This window comes from Alnus glutinosa, chromosome 2 (assembly GCF_958979055.1).
Source record: "Alnus glutinosa chromosome 2, dhAlnGlut1.1, whole genome shotgun sequence".
Classification (NCBI taxonomy): Eukaryota; Viridiplantae; Streptophyta; class Magnoliopsida; order Fagales; family Betulaceae; genus Alnus; species Alnus glutinosa.
The window spans coordinates 24963915-24984148 of record NC_084887.1 but is presented as its reverse complement, the minus strand read 5'-3'; the positions used below and the strand labels follow the sequence as shown (position 1 = coordinate 24984148).

The following is a 20234-nucleotide window of genomic DNA, read 5'->3' as shown; positions in this document are numbered from 1 at the left end:
ATCAATCAGTTTAAAAAGAACCTAGCTTCTCAGCAGAGGCTATTCTAGATCTATCATGCCCTTATGAGTCCACAATTTCGGGTAAACTTCTTAAAAAATGCTACACATACTCTCAAGTCCTCACTCTTGAATTGGCAATGAAAATCACAATTTGATGCTCAATGTATTTTTATTTGTTATTTTACCCGACGGTAATTCTCACTGCCACGCCAGGGTGTGAGCATTTGGTTAACTATGTGCAGCACTCCTCAACTTCTTTGAGACAATTATGTTTTCTTTCCGTGGAACTTCTAATGTTTACTTTCTCTCAGTAATATACCAATCAACATGGAAGGAGACGTTGATTGGTATATAACTTACCAATCAAAAACACAAAAAAAGAAAGAAAGAAAGTGATAATGCTGCTCCATCTACTTCAATTGGAAACCCTGCATTTCCCTTCAATTTCACATAAGATCAATGCATATTCTTTGACCCCTCATCAAGATTGCAGAACTAGCAAACCCTCTACACGCATAATGCTTAAAAACAAGCATATCTGTCTTATCGAAAACTCGTTTTATGCAGCTTGAACTTCAACAAAAAATCAAAATTACCATCTTTCAATTTGTCTCTTTTTCCCTTTGCTTTAGAACTGTCTCATGAATAAGAAGAACCTGATCGCAGAGAATCCGGCGCTGTCACGGGAGTAGACCAAATGGAATCGTAATGTTAGTCATCATCGCCCTTTTGCTTGGGCTTGCGGTACTTCTCTTCGACGTGCTTGGCCATGAAGAGGGCGGTGTGAGCGAGCTTCTTGACGTTCGGAACGTTGTAGTTCTGAGCTGCGTATATTCCGCACACCGTCCCCAAGATGAACGAGAAGCTACTTCTTATGATCCCCATCTACCACCGCAATAATTTCAGAACGAATTCCAAATTTGGAGCGTTTTATGTTTAGGGTTTGGGTTAGGTTTAGGGTTTTCTCGATGTTGGGAGAAGAAGACTCTGGTCTCAGGATCACGAACCCCAATCGGGACGATTATGTACCTGGATTCAAAGGTTCAAGGGTCGGTGGGAGAAACAGAAAGAGAGACCATTGAATTTGGTTTAAAAAAATGATACTAGTATTTTTCAAAATTTGTCGTAAAAATTTAAATTTCTTGTCAATCGAGAATATTATTTTCTATAAATTCATAAATCTATTTTTAATAGAAAAAACTTAAATTTTAATATTTTATAGATAATTTTGATATATGAAAATTTAGTTTTTTTTTTTTTTTTTAAAAAAATTTAGTTTATCATAATGGAAATGACACTCATTTTAAAATTATATAAATTTAGAACTATTAAATTCAATCAAGAAAATGATTGTTCTGTGTCTCAAGTTTTTCATATAAATATATAATCAAACCTAAAAACAACCAATGACACGTTTGACAAAAAATAAAATGTTAATGTTATTTTTTTATATTATAATTATTCTAAAATGTGAATGTGGTAGACCAATTAATTCTTAAACCAATTATTGTTAAAAAGAAGTAATACTATATATTATATTTTTATTTTATAATTATTCTACAATATTATAATGATAGTCTTAAGCAATTTAGATTTATTTATGTTCCTAAGGGGTAGCTCAATCGGTTGGAGACCATGTCTCATAAAGCGAAGATCACTAGTTCAAATCCTCCTTCCCTTTTTGTGTGAACATATATATAAAAAAAAGATTTATTTATATTTTTTAATTAGAATTTATGTTATTTGAAAGAAATGTGCTATACATCCTCACATGTTCTTTTTCCATTTTTTTATTTTTGAAAATTATTATTAGATCTGTAGTGCTATATGAGGATCCACATGAATCCCACAAATTCAATAGTGATTTTCAAAAGTGAAAAGACGTGAGAAGAACGGATACGGATTGCCTACAATTATTTGTTTAAATTTAAGAAAATTCGGGTAAGTGATTGTGAGATATCACTTATAAGACCTATCTGACTGAATAAGTAGTTAGACAACATAATTTTTATTTGATAAAATAAATCTATAAATAATCTTTCATAATTATCCGTTTATATTATTTCTTATTCAAACAAATAATTACATACAACCGTTATGCGAGAAGAAGTAAGGGAAAAAAAATCATTTCTCTATTTGAAACTGCCACGTAGCCTTTAAAAGGTACGAATTTAATGGTCGGTTGAAACTTCAATGTCAATCTTGTAAAATAGTGGTCAGTTAATAAATATTTTATTTTATTTTTTTTGAGAAGAAATATTTATTTTTTAGGCCGTCGCAAGTGACAAGACGTATAAAACTGTCTCCCTTTTACGTTTACCAAAAAAAGAGAAAAATAGGAAAAGCTGTCTCTGTCTCTCTCTCTGAAAAAAAGCGATGTTGATGAAAATTGCTGAGACCCACACCGGCGAAGCCACTGCATCGTCCTAGATCGAACCAGGTCCGTCATTTTGCTTAGTCAAACTCAAAGTTTCCTTTGATTATACCACTAATATATCAAAATTCAGAGACGCGTAGATAAGTTTCCAATTTCCTGTTCCCTCAATATATGCGTTTGTTATTTTTTATTTTTTTCAGTTTAATTCTTTGGGGCTTCCTAAAATGAACATTTTTCCGTTTTTGTAATGGCAATTTCAAAAATTTGATTGATTTTCATGGTTGATGCCTGAATTTCCCGGTTCATGTGTTGGCGAATTGGATTTAATTGTTTTATTCCGCATTTGAATTGTTCCGGTTGCTAAAAAGTTAAAACACGGAAAAAGAACTGATAAATTTCTGATTTTAAATGGTTTTGGTTTTGGGTTTTTGAAGAACTGAGAAATTCACTGCCTTCTGGACATATTCTTAGCAACAAACATAGCGTTATCACTGTTATAGGCGGTGAATTAGGTTGTTATTTCTGGTTGATTTGTATGAATTGTCACCTGGTTATTTTATTATTCATTGTTATTATTATTATTCATTGTTATTATTATTATTTTTTGTTTTGGGGACAGGTTTTTAGATTTTATCTGGGGGGTTTGCCATTATAGTTCAATTTTGGTGGCTTTTGAAGCTACTTTCAAGTTTGTGCCTCACTGATTCCCTTCAATGCCAAATGGTGATTGTAGCAGGCGAAGAGTTATGTTAATGCCGTTCTGATGAACATTTTGGAGTTGGGCTGTGGTAAAGAGGTTGAATATATTGCAAATACAAATGGGCGGGCGCTACATAGCCATCTCGGCACTGTCTACGGTGCTAAGCTTTGTGGGTCTGCAATTCTGGACGGAATTATCTTTAGATAAGCTAAAGTCGGATGGACTAATTGGTGAGAATTTTATTCACTCGGAGAATGCAAGCCGTGTCATTGAGCTGCTTTTGGGGTCTTATGCCATCATTGGACTGCTGACGAATTTTGTACTCAATGTATTTATATTCCTTGTTCTGTGTCTAAAGGTAAGTTTGCTATTTCACTTAGGGATTTTAATTATTAAGCAATCAATATTTCGTGTTGATCCATGAACTATTTGTAAAATGGGGTTCTTTTGGGATAAGGTGAGTATCGTATGAACAGAAAACATCATACAAAATCCCAGGGGCATTCTCTGAGAAATAGAGGAAATTATCCCAAAAGGGTATGAGATGAACAACGAACCCTCACTAAATAACAGGACACTGAAGCACAGCAACCTAACTAACCAGGCCTGTACTGACGAAGACCAATCCGTACGGTCTTGCTGGGTTCGCATTTACCTTATTAGGAACAAGAACTGTTTTCTCTCTCTGATGACCACTGAATCTCGATCTTAGAAATTTTGTGAAGTGGACTATATGTTGAGTTAGGCAATGCATAGAAGAGAAACATATAATTTTTGGTATTTATCTCATGATTGATGCATGGGTTTTATTGGATTATTGGGTCTAGTGTCAAGTCCATTTTGTGTGTATTAGCTGTTGCCATAGGACATTTTATTTCTGTAAAGAAGGCAAATGTGATAAGGATGTGCATTTTACTTTGCTAATGCCATGGTAATTGAGCGATGAAAAATGCTAAGAAATAAATTTACAACATAAATGACTTTAATAGGTACTATATTCTGTAAAACCTCTTGGTTATGTTTGTATTTTTTGTGCACTGCATGCTTATGGTTTAGATGGAAACCAAATTTCTCTAGGTTTCAGGAACGTGGTAGATTTTTCAATTTTAATTTTTAATTTTTAATTTTAATTTTTTAATTTTTATTGTTCAGGTCATTTGGCTGGATAATTGGATTTTTTTTTGATAAGTAGTTGCAATTTATTCAAAAAAGCGCAGATGAGCGCAACCCTTATACACGAGAAGTATACAAGGGAGCCACTAAAATGGACGAACGGAGAATAAATTTAAAAAATCTACATAAGTAAAAACATTCAAGCTATGATGGGACGCTATACAAATATATAACGTATTGAACAACTGCTTTCCATTAGCTTACTACTAGTTGGGTTCTCGGAATTTTTAAAAGCTTCAAGAAACTAACTACAATGAGTGTATGCCATAGGAAATAAAGATATCTTAAGCTTCACGACAATGGTAAAACTTTTATTGGTGTTGGCTCTGCCAGTACTTATAAATCAGTAATTGGCCTTGGAGAAAACTAAGTGAATTGATATTATCAGGATGCCTGCTATTTGATGTTATCTCTGAATCTTTGAGAGTGACAAAGCTATAGATGGATTGATTCTTGGTCTTCATGAGATGTGCTTGTGCAGAGCTTCGAAATGTTTCATTGCTTTTCCATGTGTCATTTATCTGCCTTAATTTTTTACTTATCAAAAAAAAAAAAAAAAAATTATCTGCCTTAATTTTTGTCCGGATTATGATATGGAGTATAAATGTGATCAGGCCACCCATACGGTCCTAGATTGGTCACCTAAAAGCTTTGCTATTGGGGAACTGGCAACCTGTCTCAATGTTATTTGTTTTCATTTTACTCATCCTTGTTTTCTTTTACTTGGTTGGGGCTGAGAGAGAGAGAAGAAGGAAGGAGGGGGGTGGGGGAAGGTGAAAGACAATTAGAAAAATGCTATACGAACTCTTACTTTTGCATTTTCAAGTGCTTACTCCCTGATGTGATAGTTGTAGAAAGAGAGTAACCAGATGGGATTAAAAAACATTGTAGTGGAAAATTGACGTGACAATTGCCACATTAAGGAGTAAGCACTTGGGAGTTAAAATTGGGAGTATGTTTAGCATATTTCAAGATAATTATATGCATGTTTAGCATATTTCAAGATAATTATATGCATTTGATTAGTAATCATGCAATTTTATTTTATTTTTATTATTTCTACAATAGAAGTGGGTGAGGGATCTACAATGGTTCTGATCTAGCGTAGGATTTATGGTTGATCAATGGTGAATAAGAAATGTTATAGACTGAGGTTCAGACTAGCATACTATTGGGTTTTTGGATAGACTTTTAGAATCTGTTTATGGAGAAGAACTTTAGAATAGATCCTCACTAACCTCAGAACAAGTTTTAGTATAGTTATACAAGCACTCCTGACATACAATCATCCAAGTTCCCCTACTGACATGTATAAGCTCTAGCTTAGAGCTAGTTATACAAACTCAAACAATTTGAAATCGGATTACAATGATCAAAGTCCTGAGTTATATATGTAACACTGAAAAGTGTTATTGAAAGTTTATGTAATTAATTAAGTCATGCCCAACAAAAATGAAATGATGAGTGGGAGGAATTGTTTATGGAGCCTATTTGTAAGATGTGGGTTATTCTTTTGAGTTGGCTAAACAAAGTCGTAATAGGTAATGAACCCATCTTCAAATTGATGAATATGAATTTAAGACCGATAACATCATCTTGATAATCATGGTTTATATTTTTTCACATGCAGACTATATTCTTTGTGGAGTTGTATCCTTCTGAAACTCGGAAATTGTTGGAACGTCTTATCAATTATGTTATTTACAAGGTAATTTTTTATAAGAAATTTGTTGAAACCATATATATTCTGATCATAATTAATTGTAATATGCATCTATTCAAGTGTCACATCTCTTTTTCTTTTGAGATTAAAACTTTCCCATTAATCTTTATAATATCATGTATGCGGATATATGTAGTAAAGCGTGTCAGAAGCTTTTTTCCTTTTAATTTAATATTAGAAAATTGAAAAAAACTTAACATTGCATGTCATTGAAGTTTATATGTAAATCATAGTTTTTTGTTTCTTTTTTTGCTTTGAGTATCTACTATGTTGTAATTCTGATAAGAAGCTACTGTACCATGTGTTCATTTTTTCTTTTCATTTTTTTGTTTTAAATCTCTGGTGGTGGTGTTAGCAGCCTAAATGGATTTGATTCTGCTGGCTATCATGGGGGTGGTTGCAGCAATTGGGTTTGGCTGGCGTTGATGAAGGGGGGTTTGATGGTTTGGTGGCTGTTTAGTGGAGATGTGTGGTGAAAAGAGTGGGTGATGATAGATCTGGGTACGGTTGGCTCTAGTGGCAGCCAAATGGCTTCGTAATTGATTAAAGTAGTCGCAATATGAACCAGATGCACTTCAGTTCCAAAATAGAAGAAAAATCCCACTTGATTGATACCATCAATTTCAACTCTAGCCCATGGTTGTTACTGTCTTCATCGCGAGCAAATCCATGTCACTGCCAGCAGCCATGGCAAAAGATAAAAGGGAAAGAAAGGGACAGAAATCAGGGTGTATTTGATATTGCGTCTTTTTTCCTAAGTTCAAAATAAATGAAAAATAATCCTAACATTGAGGTGCATCCCCTCACTAAATGCAAGGGAGGGATATGTCATTTTCCTACTATGACGGGAGGCACTTCTTATCTTGTGAAACCGTGAGGTTAGTTGATGTTTCTAATCATATTAACATTAATTGAAGAGGACAAATTTTTCAAGTTGATGAGGCTCAAGGGGTCTTGATGCTGAAGGTTGTAAACTGAGGAAGGCAGGTCTGATTTGTTTGGTTTTGGATTTAGGGATTGTGTTGAAGAGACCTTTGCAGGTGGAGTAGGTGATCCTTTAAGCGTTGATGCTAAGACATTGTGTCATGCATTCCAATAATTTTGCTTTTCATATAGAAGGGTTTTCCACAATGGTATAGTTGATTGATCGATAATGAAATAAAATACTTATGGGGACAATTCTTACTTCTTCTCAGGGATGGTCAAATGTTGATGTCAATGTAAATGTAAGTGTTTAGACCTAGGTCTAGTTAAAAGGGCTCCATAGGTAGTATACGTGCACATATCTATGTAATATCTAAATTCGATAGGACTTCCGGTAAAACCCGTTGTTGTGCCATCTAATTATCTATTGCCACATTAGGTTTCTAAAATGATAAAGAGTAGGTTGCTCCACACTAACACAATTCTAATAATATTAAAAAGAAAAAGAAAAAAAAGAGACAAAAAGTTAAAACCGAAATGAGATATCCAAGAAATCTCTTCATCAAAAGTTGGTTAGTCCTACAACTGGGAGATTCTTGAAAGTCTTTTTGTTAGGGAATAACAAATTTTGCTTTTAGTCATAGTACACCATTTTTCTTCAAATACAGCAGCCTCAAATCACGAGAAAAAGCTAGATCTGGGGAACTTTTGAATGGTAATTATTTTTCCTTTATGCTCTTTCATATCCCATAATTAATGGAAGTCTAACTCTTTTTATCAAACACACGAAGGCCTCTTCCCAAACAACCCAAACAGAAATATTATCCTTGTCTGTCGCATCAGGCAGGAATGGCATGTTCTAAATATCTCCTCCTCTGCTAAATCAAAGCATAGAATTAATGTTCTAGTGCTTCTAATGATAGAATTTGTTTCATGTTAGACCTGTAAGTGGGCAATTTCTGATCACCTATCAAAATTATTGGATTTTAAGGTTAATGCCTCAATGACAGTGCTTTTGGGATAACAAAGGCAATGGCAAAATCAAAAGGATTTTTTTTTTTTTCTTTTATTTATTTATTTATTTATTTATTATTATTAGGGTTGTGTTTAGCGTGAGCAACTTATTCCTTAACTTTAAAAAATGTGATGTGGTATAAGATAATTGGATGGTGTAATCATGGGGTTTTACAGGAAGTCCTTAAAGAATTTAAATCCATCTGTATATTTCATCTTTGGTGTTATCCTGATAGATTTGCTATCTTTATTATTTTGTCAAAATTTATGCCAATGGCCTTTGGGCCAAATGGCACCTAAACTTCCCAAAAGAACAGGGGTAGCGAGTAAGGTCATGAGTTTGTCCAATGAGGTGTTTGTTTTGCTTAGAAATAAAAAAACTAGTCAATATTTATGGTTCAGTAATTGTGTTATATCAATGATGAATATTGAGCAGGGGATGTTTCTACCTCTGGTTGTTCCACCAACAATATACCAAGCAGGCTTGTGGTCAATATGGTTGACTGTTCTATGTTCTCTAAAGGTATGAGACAATATTTCATGCTGGGCATGCTGATTTTAGATTCATTATGAAAGATTGATTAGCATATTTCCTAACCATCTTATGGTATTGTTCAGATGTTTCAAGCTTTATCCAGAGATAGACTTGAACGTTTGAATGCCTCTCCTTCTGCTACACCGTGGGCATATTTTCGTGTATATTCAGTCTTATTGCTGGTCCTCTCCGTTGACTTTTTATGGTATTATTTAATTCCTCTCTCTCACTCTCTTTCAAATCTAGGTTCAAAAGAGTTCTCATCTTATACTGATGATTGTATTTTAAGGAAATGCATTGTACATGTCTATAATCATAATGTTCTTGACAATTTCATTTATAACAAAATGGTGTCAGAATTTGCTGGGTATATGTGAAAGTCCTAAAAAATACTATCTTAAAAAGCAACACCTTCTGGACTTTTTGTTGTGTGGATTGTTTGAGGGCTGTTTGGAAGGTTTTGAAAAGTTTGAGATGTTGGGTGGGAGTAACAACTACTTGGGTTCGGCATATTTCTGCAATTCCTTCAAGTATCCTTTATGCTATTTGTCAAATTCTGGAGTATTAAAACTTATAAAAAGGTTAAATGTTGAGAGTTGATAATTTTACTGGTGGCTAGCTGGGAACGGACTGGTTTGAGTGCCATCTAAGAATGAGGTCAAGACCACTTTGTAAGGGATTTGTTCGTTGTTGCTAGCTAGGTACAAACTGATAGCCATTACTGTATTCAATGCGGATCAAGAAAGTTATTGATAGGTGGCCTGCAGGTTGGTTGATGCACTCTAGTGCGGCCATATGATGTATTCATTCAAGTTCTTGTAACAGTCATGTTGATTGCTGTAATAATATATTTGTAGTAAGTTTTCTCTTTGTCTTAGGAATTTAATATGGGTCTTATATTACTTATCAACATAAGTAATAGGGGTCTTGATTTGTTACCATATACGATAGGGTTATAAATGGTATACATTTGAATTTTAGGGTTTTCTGGTGCCTATATGTGGGCCTCCTTTAAAAAGATGGATACCATGGACAAATAAATGTTTGTACTTTTGAAGAGCTTGTGCTCTCTCTCTCTCTCTCTCTCTCTCTCTCTCTCTCTCTCTCTCTCTCTCCCTATAAAAGTTAATAGTTATGAAGAGCTTGTTCTCTCTTTCTCTCCCTCTTTCTCCTTTCCTATTCTTTCATCCCCTTTCTATGCTTTCTTTTTTCTTATATATAGTATTTTGTTCTTGTTTATTGTTGCTGACAGGATTAGGCTGTGTCTGGTAATATATAGAGCTCTGGGTTCATCCATGTTTCTGTTGTTATTCTTTGAGCCTTTCAGTATTGCTTTTGAGACACTGCAGGTATTGTTATTAAAACACCTCTTGGAAACTTTTGTGATGGTTGGATACAGTCAGATATCAGTACTCAGGTTGACTAGGTGGTTTGTTTTTGCAATATGCTTTGTAGGCTATTTTAGTTCATGGATTTCAGTTGCTTGATGTATGGCTCCATCATTCAGCAGGGAGCAGTGAAAATTGCCAAAGGTTCAAATTTTTTGATACATCAGCAGCAGGTACTTCAAACTTCACTTTCATTATCTTAGATCATGACATTTCCCCCCAACTCATCCACCTGCCATGTAAGTACAATTAACTAAGAAGTGTAGGAAAAAGAATATTAAAGGAATTGGTACATGCACATTAAATCCGACATGCATGTATTTTGTTGTTCTTGTTCATTTATAAGTTCGTCTTGCTAAAACTAAGGTTTTGATTATTTAAATTTGTTGTGTTTCTTTTCTTTCTTTTTCCAATTCTTGGAATGTGCCGTTTGGATCATAGGATTCAAAATGAATTTAACCATATATTTTATCTATCAAAAGATAAAACGTTTCTCTTCCTTCTTTTTCTTATTAGTTATTTGTATTTCTGTGCTTTTTATTCATATTGTTCCCTCTTGGTGCGCATAGTTGGTTTAATTTTAGCAGTAGGCACACACATTTCATGTGTGATTGAAGAAAAGTGTGAACCGGAAGTTTAGTAGTGAGGGTTTTATTGAAAATACATTCCTAAATTAGTGGGTGATTGTTGAAGAAATTCACTCCTTTATTAGATAGTGATGAAAATAAAAAAAAATATGGTGAAGCAAGCAACAGAAGCAGTGAGGGTTATTTGAAAAATACGTGCTTAAATTAGTTGGTGATTAATGAATGTGAATTTCACTCTTCTATTAGATAGTGAGGGGTATAATGGGAATTATCCACTCATTAATAAGTGGAATATGTGGGTGAATGGTGCAAGTCCATCATCATTTATGAGTGATTGGTGAATTCACCTCTGTATTAGATAGTGAGGTGTATTATGGAAATTATATACGTCAATGAGTGGAATATGTAGTGAATTTGAAGCACACCATACTGTCACATTGAATAAAAAAGATGCCACTTTATTCAACTGAGGATGATTGTAGCGGATTTAATGTTTCCTGATTAAGGGGTGTGACTGCAGGTTCATTATCAGAATGGAAAGGCATTCTTATTCGGAATTTGGGTTTTTCCCTGGACATGGCAACATTGTTAATGGCACTCGGTCATTATGTGCATATTTGGTGGCTTCATGGCATGGCATTCCATCTTGTGGATGCCGTCCTTTTCCTAAATATACGTGTAAATATTTGTGTAAATATTTCATTCTACTCTCTACTGGACGATTTAAAATGTTAGTTATTTGACTCCCAATGCCATGTTCAATCTATAATTAATTTGGAAATTATGATCAGGCCTTGCTAAGTGCTATTTGGAAGCGCGTAAAAGGATTTATCAAATTGAGAAAAGCTTTAGGTGCTCTTCATGCTGCACTTCCTGATGCAACAACTGAAGAGCTACAAGCATATGATGATGAATGTGCCATCTGTAGGGTATGATTGGATCTGTACTTGTACACTTTTTAGCTATTATTCGTCTCTCAAAGTTGATGAACTGGGCAAATGACAGGAACCTATGGCTAAGGCTAAAAAGCTGCTCTGCAAGCATCTTTTTCATCTTGCATGCTTGAGATCTTGGTATGATTCATAGTTTTTAGTTTTTTACACCCTCTGCTTTTGTATTTTCAAGCATGCAATTCATGCTAAAACTCACTCATTAATGCCAGGTTGGATCAAGGTTTAAGCGAGACTTATTCATGTCCCACTTGTCGAAAGCCGCTTTTTGGTGGCCGACCTGAAGTTGAAGCCAACCACGGTACTGGAGAAGTTTTGAGTGATGAGCAGCTTGCCCATCAAATAAGTGCTGGACTTGATCGTCCAAACTCCTCTGGGCATACCCTACCAACTGGAGTATTCCCCAGTCAGACACAGAACCTTATGGAAGGCGGTCCTTGGAGGTTCACATCCTAACTCTCTGTCTTGCAGTTTTTCTCTTGCCTGCCTTGAAATAACTAGACCTTGCTACCTTTAGCTGAAAGGGCATATCTTTGACAAACTGGAATTGGAATCCACTTAATTAGATCATCAGAATTTATGCTCAAGATCCACGAAATAGTGCCTGAACTTCAGATTACTTCATGGGCGGTACAATATATAGAAGTGCCATTTGTGAAAAAAAAACAAAAAGAAGAGTCCATTGAAGATTCATATATAACCCAATATAGCCGTCTAAACTCTTCCAGAACTGTTTTATGCTAAATTTGCAGAAAACTGTTCCCTTGAATGTAATTTCAGTGACCTCCTTAAACACTACAACAAGAAATATTTATCACAAGTGTCTGTGGAGTAAATTAAACCACATTTTTTGCTCCATAGGAGTGCGGGACTGGATTCAAGTTGGTTGCATGCTTGGCCAAGCCAGGGTATTGATGGAGCTGGACCCTCTACTGCTGTCAGATCAGTTGGATTAGGGAGAGTCCAGATGATGATGAGGCATCTTGCATCTGTAGGAGAAACCTACGCCCAGACTGCCCTTGAAGATACTGCTTGGAGCCTTTGGCCTGTGAATCCCTCTCAGGCTGCCGCAACTGGTCCACCCATCCCTCCTGCTGCTGGTGGAAGATACACTGGAGGAGGAGGTGGTGGTTTACGTATGAGGACTACTCCACGCCCTGCAAATGACAACTTAGCGAACATACTTGCCATGGCTGAGACGGTACGCGAGGTTTTGCCACACATGCCTGATGACATAATTTTTCAGGTATAGTTGGGATTTGCTCCAATTTTCTGCAAAAATTGGTTGTTCCCTTTCTCTCTTTTATTTTTTCAAAGAATTGGCTAACCTGATTAAGATTCAATGCGTCGAATTTTTCAGGACTTGCAGCGAACAAATTCTGTCACTGTTACCGTGAATAATCTTCTCCAAATGTGAGTATATATTATGTCCTCTTTTGTTGTAAGGTGCTGTGAGTTCTCAAACGAGGTTCCTGGTCCATCATACACCAAATATCTGAAGGTTCCTTGGCATGCACATCCTGTGGCTGTCAAAATCACCTGACTTTTTTTTTTTTTTGGGTTTTTTTTTTTTTGTTAATTTATGTATCCTCCCGTTTAGAAATACATAAAATCTTCTTTAGCTGTATATAAAGGCAACTCGCTCAATCAGTTGTATTTGTGAAAGAAGAAAAAAAGTGCAGATATAGTTCTTTTTTGGTTTCCTCTAAGAAAATAAAATTGCTATACCATGAATACGTGGGTGGTCTTGCTTTCTTTTGCCTGTCTTCTTCGCAAAAGTTACTGCTTTTACTAAATTTGATTGTGATTGAGTGGCTAGCATTCTTATCTTCACCATTGTAAAATTTCACAGTAAATGGAAGAATATGTGCGCTCTTTTAATCAATTAGGTTTTAGTAAAAGTGGAAAGTGGCTCATGATCACCCCCATTTCTTGGGACAGAAATTTTCTACACACCTCTAATATTGACATGTATTCCTTGCATGTAGATTTTTTATTTTTTTAGATGTTGGTTTGTATGAATTTCTAATAAATCAACTTGTGTGAAAAGCAGATTTTTTATTTTTTTAGATGTTGGTTTGTATGAATTTCTAATAAATCAACTTGTAAGAAATTTGTGTCCAATTTCTAGGCTAGTATCACACCGTATAAAATGAATTTTCATAAGAGTAATGTTATAGACTACACTTTCATCCTACCTTCAATTCATTGGGCTATTGATGCAGTGTCTATTAGTCCGTAGATCAATTATTGTTAAAAATAATAATAAAAATAAAATAAAATTAAGAGTTAAAGGGTACTGTTACATCAGCTTAAAGTATTTATATTAAAAAAAAAAAAAAGACATTAATCTTTACTCTAGGTAGGCTCTGCTTTCATAGTAAGTTGAGAATTGGTGACAATGAATTAGGAGGTTTGACTAGATTTTTTGAGTTTGACATTCAAATGTGTTAACCCCTATTTGGAAAGAGATCTGATTGGTGCACAACAATTATTCCTTTGTAGAGACATGGAGTGGGATCAAAGCAGTGGGTCCTACCACATGTGTCCCATCCCATGTTTCTAGAAACTTGCGTACTGTTGTGCATGAGTCTTTTTCCATTTGAAAATAATATATTAATCTTGTCTTTCCTTGCCTCTTTCATATGCTAATCATGAACCGAGATTTCCTGCAATTGTGAGAGGCCGGCAGCCTCTCACAATTGCAAGGGATTCGAATAATTGGATTGCAGGGATCCTGATCCGCTAATCATGCATGCAGTATACTAAAAGACAATGAAAACATAGAATAGTTTTAATCTTTTAAAATTAAAAACGTTCATGTTAGCAATTATATTAGCATTATTATAATGTGTTTTTATTAGATTGATTAGTCATCTGTAAGGGTCCAAACTGAACGTGCCAAAAATGCAAAGCCACCATGAAGACAAGGGGCGACGCGCCGACCAAGATTGCCGCGCTTTTAAGAAACACGTATGGGGGGATTTGAAGCTCAAAGTTCAAGGTCTTTGCCTTTGCCTTTGCCCACTTTCCAACCTCCTTTGTTTCAAACTATAACTCAAAAACTAACTAATCTGCACCCCTTTAGTCCAACATCCTCAAAATCACACCTTCTCAATGTCCGGCTTAATCAAAGCTCATTTCAGTTGTTCTTTATTTATTTATTTAAACTCTTCTTACAGCTAACTTCTCCAATCCAAATGATCGATCAGATTAGTTAATGGTCGCTTACTTTTCTTACTTAAAGACCATAGTAAGTGGCTCCTGGCCTGCTGACACATGTGAATCTTAGTTTAATCCTTCTCTTTTTGACTTGATTTCTTCTCCATCCAAGAATATAAGATAACACCTAGCTACTTTAATTAGTTAGATATTTCATAAATTTGTGTGACCATGTAGTGGTTGCCAATAGTTTCGCAGCAGTTCGGGGTATGAAACTCATCTGGTTGGGACTTTTGGGTCCTTGAGCCCCCTCTCACGAAATCAACGAGATGGTTCTGACTAGTGTCTAAAAGTTTCAAACTTTGAGCTTGAGTTTGGTTTGCTTAATTAACCGACAAGTTTAAACAACCATCTTAATAAGTCGAGTTCCAGTACTTGCATTATGGCCACGTAATTTGATTAGGACAAGAACATAGACAGCTTATTTTCATGGTACTAACAATTAAGTACCTTGTTTTTTCTTTTTCTAGGCCGTACCAACAAGTTTCGTGGTACCACCCCAAGATGACAGACAGCATCCGGATTTTGATTACCATGGCTACGTTCTTGGGGAAAAGTACTGGTACCAATTATTTGATAGAAATGTTGGACATTCAATTAAGAAAAGAAAGATGTTCACAAAATATTCAACGTACGAATGTACGATGACATCCTTAATTAAGCCCAAAAGGGAAAAACCTTTCAAGAAGACAAATCCCAAACAAAGGATATATATATATATATATATATATATATATAGAGAGAGAGAGAGAGAGAGAGAGAGAGAGAGAGAGCTTTTCATGTTCTATTTCCTTTCCTTATTCTGTTTTCTAATATAGGCCATATGAATGAATGTACAATATAAAAAATGTAAATCACATGATAATAATCAGATAAATTATGATATTAGGACATGCATGATCAGATTTTGATAAGAAAATCTGACAAGGAAATTAAGAATGTATCTCTTGGTTTCTAAGTAATTAACATGCGCGCACGAAGAACAACAAAAAAGAATGATCTTAGAAAGACTCCGTCTTGTCAGAGGTCATAGTCAAGAGAGAATATTTTAATGAAATATTGTTCTTTTTTCACCGTTATTAGAACAGTTTCATAGTTTTATTGACTGAGATGGGCTGCTATAGACTATAGTTGTGTCTCATAGTATTAAATAATCAATTTGTAAACTTTTGTCTGGTCGAAAAGGCGCGGAAGAGCCAACAAACACGGAGCTACGATCGAGCATGAACTCGAAGGTACGACAATGCATGTTTGGTGGCTTTCGATGGGGAAAAAATTGGTTGGCTAAAGGCTTTCTAAGCCTACTTTCTGTTTCTCGATCTTTGACTTCTTTCATTTTAGTGGCATAGATTTCCTCATCATTAACATGTTCATTGTGCATGATTTGTGGACCTTTTTGAGTAGCTACATTCCCTTGTGTTTCGGAGTAGAATTTTATTATTATTATTATTTTTAAATGCTTTCATGCGAAGTTGATTGAAAAATATTATATAGTCCACAGTATATTTTTTAGTGAAACTTAAATTTCCCTTCTCCCTCCTATACCCAAAAAGAAATGTTATATGCAATCCTTGATGTGCGGATGAAAATTATCATTGAATCTACGAGGGTAGACTCGAGAGTGTGTGAAGCATTTCTTAAGTATCTGTTTCTCTTAGCGGTGAAATTTTTGAAACGCATGCGCATGTGTGTGTATATATATATATATATATATATTGTGTGTGTGTGTGTGTTTCATTCAAGCTCACCCCTCTCTCTCCTTTGTTCGGGTAAAGTGCCTATATTTAGGGGGCCCGAGTCTCTGCACAGTGATAAGAGGCGCCACAAGTGAGGCAACCATTCCCTACGGCTTTCTTCTTTATTAGTCTCATCGCTGTTATAAATTCACAAGCATTTTCTCTCGGACAGCCTAGATATATCTTCTGTCTCTTACAACACCTGTTCTTAAATATTGCTCTGTTTGGTAGTAACAGTACTGTACGTGATACTTCCTTATATATGTACACAACATATATTCCAACCCTGGCCTCCATCCACTTCTCTTTTTAACTTTGAATGATGTCCATCATATCTTGTTTATTCGTCTTCCTCTTGTGTCTTTCCATGCATGCCGGCAATGCTCGCACTCTTGGAGTGGTGGATAAGGCTTCCAGCTTAGAGTTCATTGTTTCTCATAAGGTTGGTATTGTCTTTCTATTTATTTTTATTGTTTTACTTTAGAACTATTAGCTTTTTTTTTTATTACTAAAAAGTTTTGTTTTTATTGTTTATGACTGATCACTTTTATCTTCTGGGGTATGTTGAAGAAGGTTAAGCTTGAGGTGGAATCAATCCAAAGAGGAAAAACAAGTGGAGACAACTCAAAGGCTCTGTCCAAGGATCTGAAATACGTCAGAGGGGGAACTCCAGTGAAGCCTCTCGTTTCAGTTTCTAGGCGCATGCCCCTCAAGAACCACGACGAACATCCCGGCTTTTACTCGGACTATTCTCGGCCGAGAACTCGCCCTCCCTCTCATAACTGAAGTTTCTCTTGCTGAATTAAAAATGTCTTCATACTATGCATGTGCATAGTGTTAGTACTATATAATATTTTTCAATCAACTTCGCATGAAAGCATTAAAACAAAATAAATAATAATAATATTTACAAAACACAAGGGAATGTACGTAGCTACTCAAAAAGGTCCACAAATCATGCACAATGAACATGTTAATGATGAGGAAATCTATGCCACTAAAATAAAAGAAGTCAAAGATCAAGAAACAGAAAGCTGTAGCCTTAGAAAGCCTTAGCCAACCAATTTTTTCTCCATCGAAAACAACCAAACATTGTCGTACCTTCAAGCTCATGCTCGTGGATCCGTGTTTAATTGGTGCTCTTCCGCGACTTTTCAACCAGACAAAAGTTTACAAATTGATTATTTAATACTATATATGAGACACAATTATAGTCTATAGCAGCTCATCTCAGTCAATAAAACTATGAAAATGTTCTAATTACAGTGAACAAAGAACAATATTGCAATAAAATATTGCTCTCTTGACTATGGCCTCTGACAAGACGGAGTCTTTCTAAGATATTTCTTTTTTGTTGTTCTTCGTGCATGTTTATTAATTAGAAACCAAGAGATATATTCTTTCCTTGTCAGATTTTCTTATCAAAATCTGATCATGTCTTAATATCATAATTAATCTGATTATTATCATGTGATTTACATTTTTTATGTTGTTGTTCATTCATATGGCCTATATTAGAAAACAGAATAAGGAAAGGAAATAGAACATGGAAAGCTCTATATATCCTGTGTTTGGGATTGTCTTCTTGAAAGGTTTTTCCCTTTTGGGCTTAAGGATGTCATCGTTCGTTGAATATTTTGTGAATATTTCTATCAAATAATTGGTACCACTTTTCCCCAAGTACGTAGCCATGGGAATCAAAATCCGGATGCTGTCTGTCATCTTGTGGTGGACAACATGTCGGTACCACGAAACTTGTTGGTAATGCCTAGAAAAAGAAAAAACAAGGTACTTAATTGTTGGTACCATAAAAATAAGCTGTCTATGTTCTTGTTGTAAGATGGTTGTTTAAACTCGTCGGTTAATTAAGCAAACCAAACTCAAGTTCAAAGTTTGAAACTTTTAGACACTAGTCAGACGATCTCGTTGATTCCGTGACATTCGAAACTATTGGCAACCAGTACTACATGGTCACACAAATTTATGAAATATCTAACTAAAGTAGCTAGGTGTTATCTTATATTCTTGGATGGATCGAGAAGAAACCAAGTCAAAAAGAGAAGGATTAAACCAAGATTCACATGTGTTGGTACAGTTTTCGGTATGGTGACATGTCAGCTTTTGGTTGGCCTTCTGGAGACTAGTGCAACAAAATAGTTCCTGATTGGTCGGCTGAACAAGGACCTGCAAAATAGAAAAGGGGCGACGGGGGTTGGCTGGCTGAGTCTCCTCCGATGCCTAAGTCAATGAGAGCTCTTATCAGAAGTGAATAAGAGTATATGTTCAGCCCCCGTTTACCTGCTTATCTTATCGTGTATTTATACTTCCCTTTGAATAAGCTGACGTAGGGAGGATCCCTATTTTTCGGGATTGCTGACCATCCGATGCAAGGTGCATAGTAACTTGTTACAGTATGAACAATGGCTAGATCTGACGTCCATCCTTCCTTTCGGCCATATTTGACCCTGTTGGGTACTTGGCTTTATAAATGTTGGAGATTCCAGAATCTCCACATCTGTCGGGCAGGCGACATCTTTGGCCTGGCCGCCAATCTTTGGCTATTGAGAATGCATGCCCGGGGAGATGATTGGTGGGTCTCCCCGGACATAGAGCCTTGTGCTCGGTCTATTATCCATTCGACCGCTTCGCTACAACCATAGTATATTAGCTCGGGTTCAATTTGACCATGGCTCACGTGGGCTTGGGGAATGATAATTCCCGAACATATGTCAGCAAGAGCCACTTACTATAGTCTTTAAGTAAGAAAAGTAAGCGATCATTAACTAATCTGATCATTTGGATTGGAGAAGCTGTAAGATCGAAGAGTTTAAATAAATAAAGAAAGAAAAACCGAAATGAGCTTTGATTAAGCCGAACATTGAGAATGTGTGATTTTGAGGATGTTGGGTTAAAGGGGTGCAGATTAGTTAGTTTTTTGAGTTCTTGTTTGAAACAAAGGCTCAAACCCCCTTAATTCACACTTAGAACAAGAGTGACGTGGCACCCAATTACAAGAATTGATGTTCGTTGTTGACGGTTGGAAAGTGGGCAAAGGCAAAGACCTTAAACTTTGAGCTTTAAATACCCCCATATGTGTTTCTTAAAAGTGTGGCATTCTTGTTCGGCGCGGCGCCCCTTGTCTTCATGGTGGCGTTGCAATTTTGGCACGTTCAGTTTGGACCCTTATAGATGACTAATCAATCTAATAAACACATTATAATAATGCTAACACGTAAAAAAAAATATACTTTAGACTAAACATTGAATACTGATAAGTAAGTACAGCTGCCAAAAGAGAAATGGCTACCATCAGTTCAGTGTCGATAGAGTGGGCCGCCGTGGACGTCGGTTGCAGAGCGTGGTAGTATGTTATGATTCTAAGTGTTCCACATGGCTTAAGTACAAGCTTAACCATGTGTATATAAGCTATTGAGCACTCTCCTCTTGCAGGTTGGTTTTCAAGAATGAGTTCTATTCAAGGGTTGTATCAAACGCCATGAACTTTGTTGTGAGTGCACTTGTGAGGTTTGTGTCCTACATTGTTAAGATGTAAGAAGAGTGAGTGGTTTATACAATTGAGTATGGTGTATGAGAGAGAGATCAATGAGGAATGAAATGGAAAGAGAGTTGGGAGAGATGAATGTAGAGTATATTTGGATTGAGAAATGATTGTCGTACAACTTTCATACAACTTTCGTTCAACTCTAACATTTTTTTTTTTTTTAATGATCAACCATTGGATCTGTTTTTCTACATGTGGGCCCTAAATATTCAATGGTTAACCTTAAAAAAAGTTGTTAAACTTGTACTAAAGTTGTGCAAGAAACATTACTCATTTGGATTACCCTGAAGTTATGGATTTGATGAGAATTGTATTGCCTTTGATAAAGATTAGATTATCTTGA

The 20234-nt window shown here is 35.6% G+C and overlaps 3 protein-coding genes across 6 annotated transcripts; 2 read left to right on the top strand and 1 right to left on the bottom strand.

Annotated features, from left to right (window-relative positions):
- Positions 1 to 411: 411 nt before the first annotated feature.
- LOC133861919 (uncharacterized) lies at positions 412 to 1091 on the bottom strand. Its single transcript, XM_062297746.1, has one exon. It carries the CDS (start codon positions 883 to 885, stop codon positions 712 to 714), a length of 174 nt encoding a protein of 57 aa, XP_062153730.1. The 5' UTR covers positions 886 to 1091; the 3' UTR covers positions 412 to 711.
- A 1211-nt stretch (positions 1092 to 2302) lies between these two features.
- LOC133861918 (E3 ubiquitin protein ligase RIN2) lies at positions 2303 to 13127 on the top strand. Of its 4 annotated transcripts, none has more exons than XM_062297744.1 (13): positions 2303 to 2440; positions 3114 to 3435; positions 5881 to 5958; positions 8348 to 8434; positions 8530 to 8651; positions 9699 to 9795; positions 9902 to 10007; positions 10942 to 11111; positions 11213 to 11350; positions 11427 to 11494; positions 11584 to 11814; positions 12233 to 12617; positions 12732 to 13127. In XM_062297744.1, exons 2-13 carry the CDS (start codon positions 3196 to 3198, stop codon positions 12786 to 12788), a joined length of 1779 nt encoding a protein of 592 aa, XP_062153728.1. In that variant the 5' UTR covers positions 2303 to 2440; positions 3114 to 3195; the 3' UTR covers positions 12789 to 13127. The 4 variants fall into 4 exon arrangements, with proteins under 4 accessions (XP_062153728.1, XP_062153726.1, XP_062153729.1 ...); XM_062297742.1 differs by having other exon boundaries at positions 3111 to 3435; XM_062297745.1 differs by having other exon boundaries at positions 2997 to 3435; positions 10942 to 11099.
- Positions 13128 to 16563: 3436 nt separating this feature from the next.
- LOC133860158 (uncharacterized) lies at positions 16564 to 17246 on the top strand. Its single transcript, XM_062295821.1, has 2 exons — positions 16564 to 16771; positions 16900 to 17246. Exons 1-2 carry the CDS (start codon positions 16649 to 16651, stop codon positions 17113 to 17115), a joined length of 339 nt encoding a protein of 112 aa, XP_062151805.1. The 5' UTR covers positions 16564 to 16648; the 3' UTR covers positions 17116 to 17246.
- The last annotated feature ends 2988 nt before the right edge of the window (positions 17247 to 20234 follow it).

Excerpts from the sequence above, each read along its gene's own strand:
- LOC133861918 (XM_062297744.1), top strand. The coding sequence starts at position 3,196 with ATGGGCGGGCGCTACATAGCCATCTCGGCACTGTCTACGGTGCTAAGC. Across the intron at positions 9,796-9,901 it reads TTGCTTTTGAGACACTGCAG|GCTATTTTAGTTCATGGATT; the intron begins GTATTGTTATTA and ends TATGCTTTGTAG. Across the intron at positions 10,008-10,941 it reads TTTTGATACATCAGCAGCAG|GTTCATTATCAGAATGGAAA; the intron begins GTACTTCAAACT and ends GTGTGACTGCAG.
- LOC133860158 (XM_062295821.1), top strand. The coding sequence starts at position 16,649 with ATGATGTCCATCATATCTTGTTTATTCGTCTTCCTCTTGTGTCTTTCC. Across the intron at positions 16,772-16,899 it reads AGTTCATTGTTTCTCATAAG|AAGGTTAAGCTTGAGGTGGA; the intron begins GTTGGTATTGTC and ends GGTATGTTGAAG.
- LOC133861919 (XM_062297746.1), bottom strand. The coding sequence starts at position 885 with ATGGGGATCATAAGAAGTAGCTTCTCGTTCATCTTGGGGACGGTGTGC.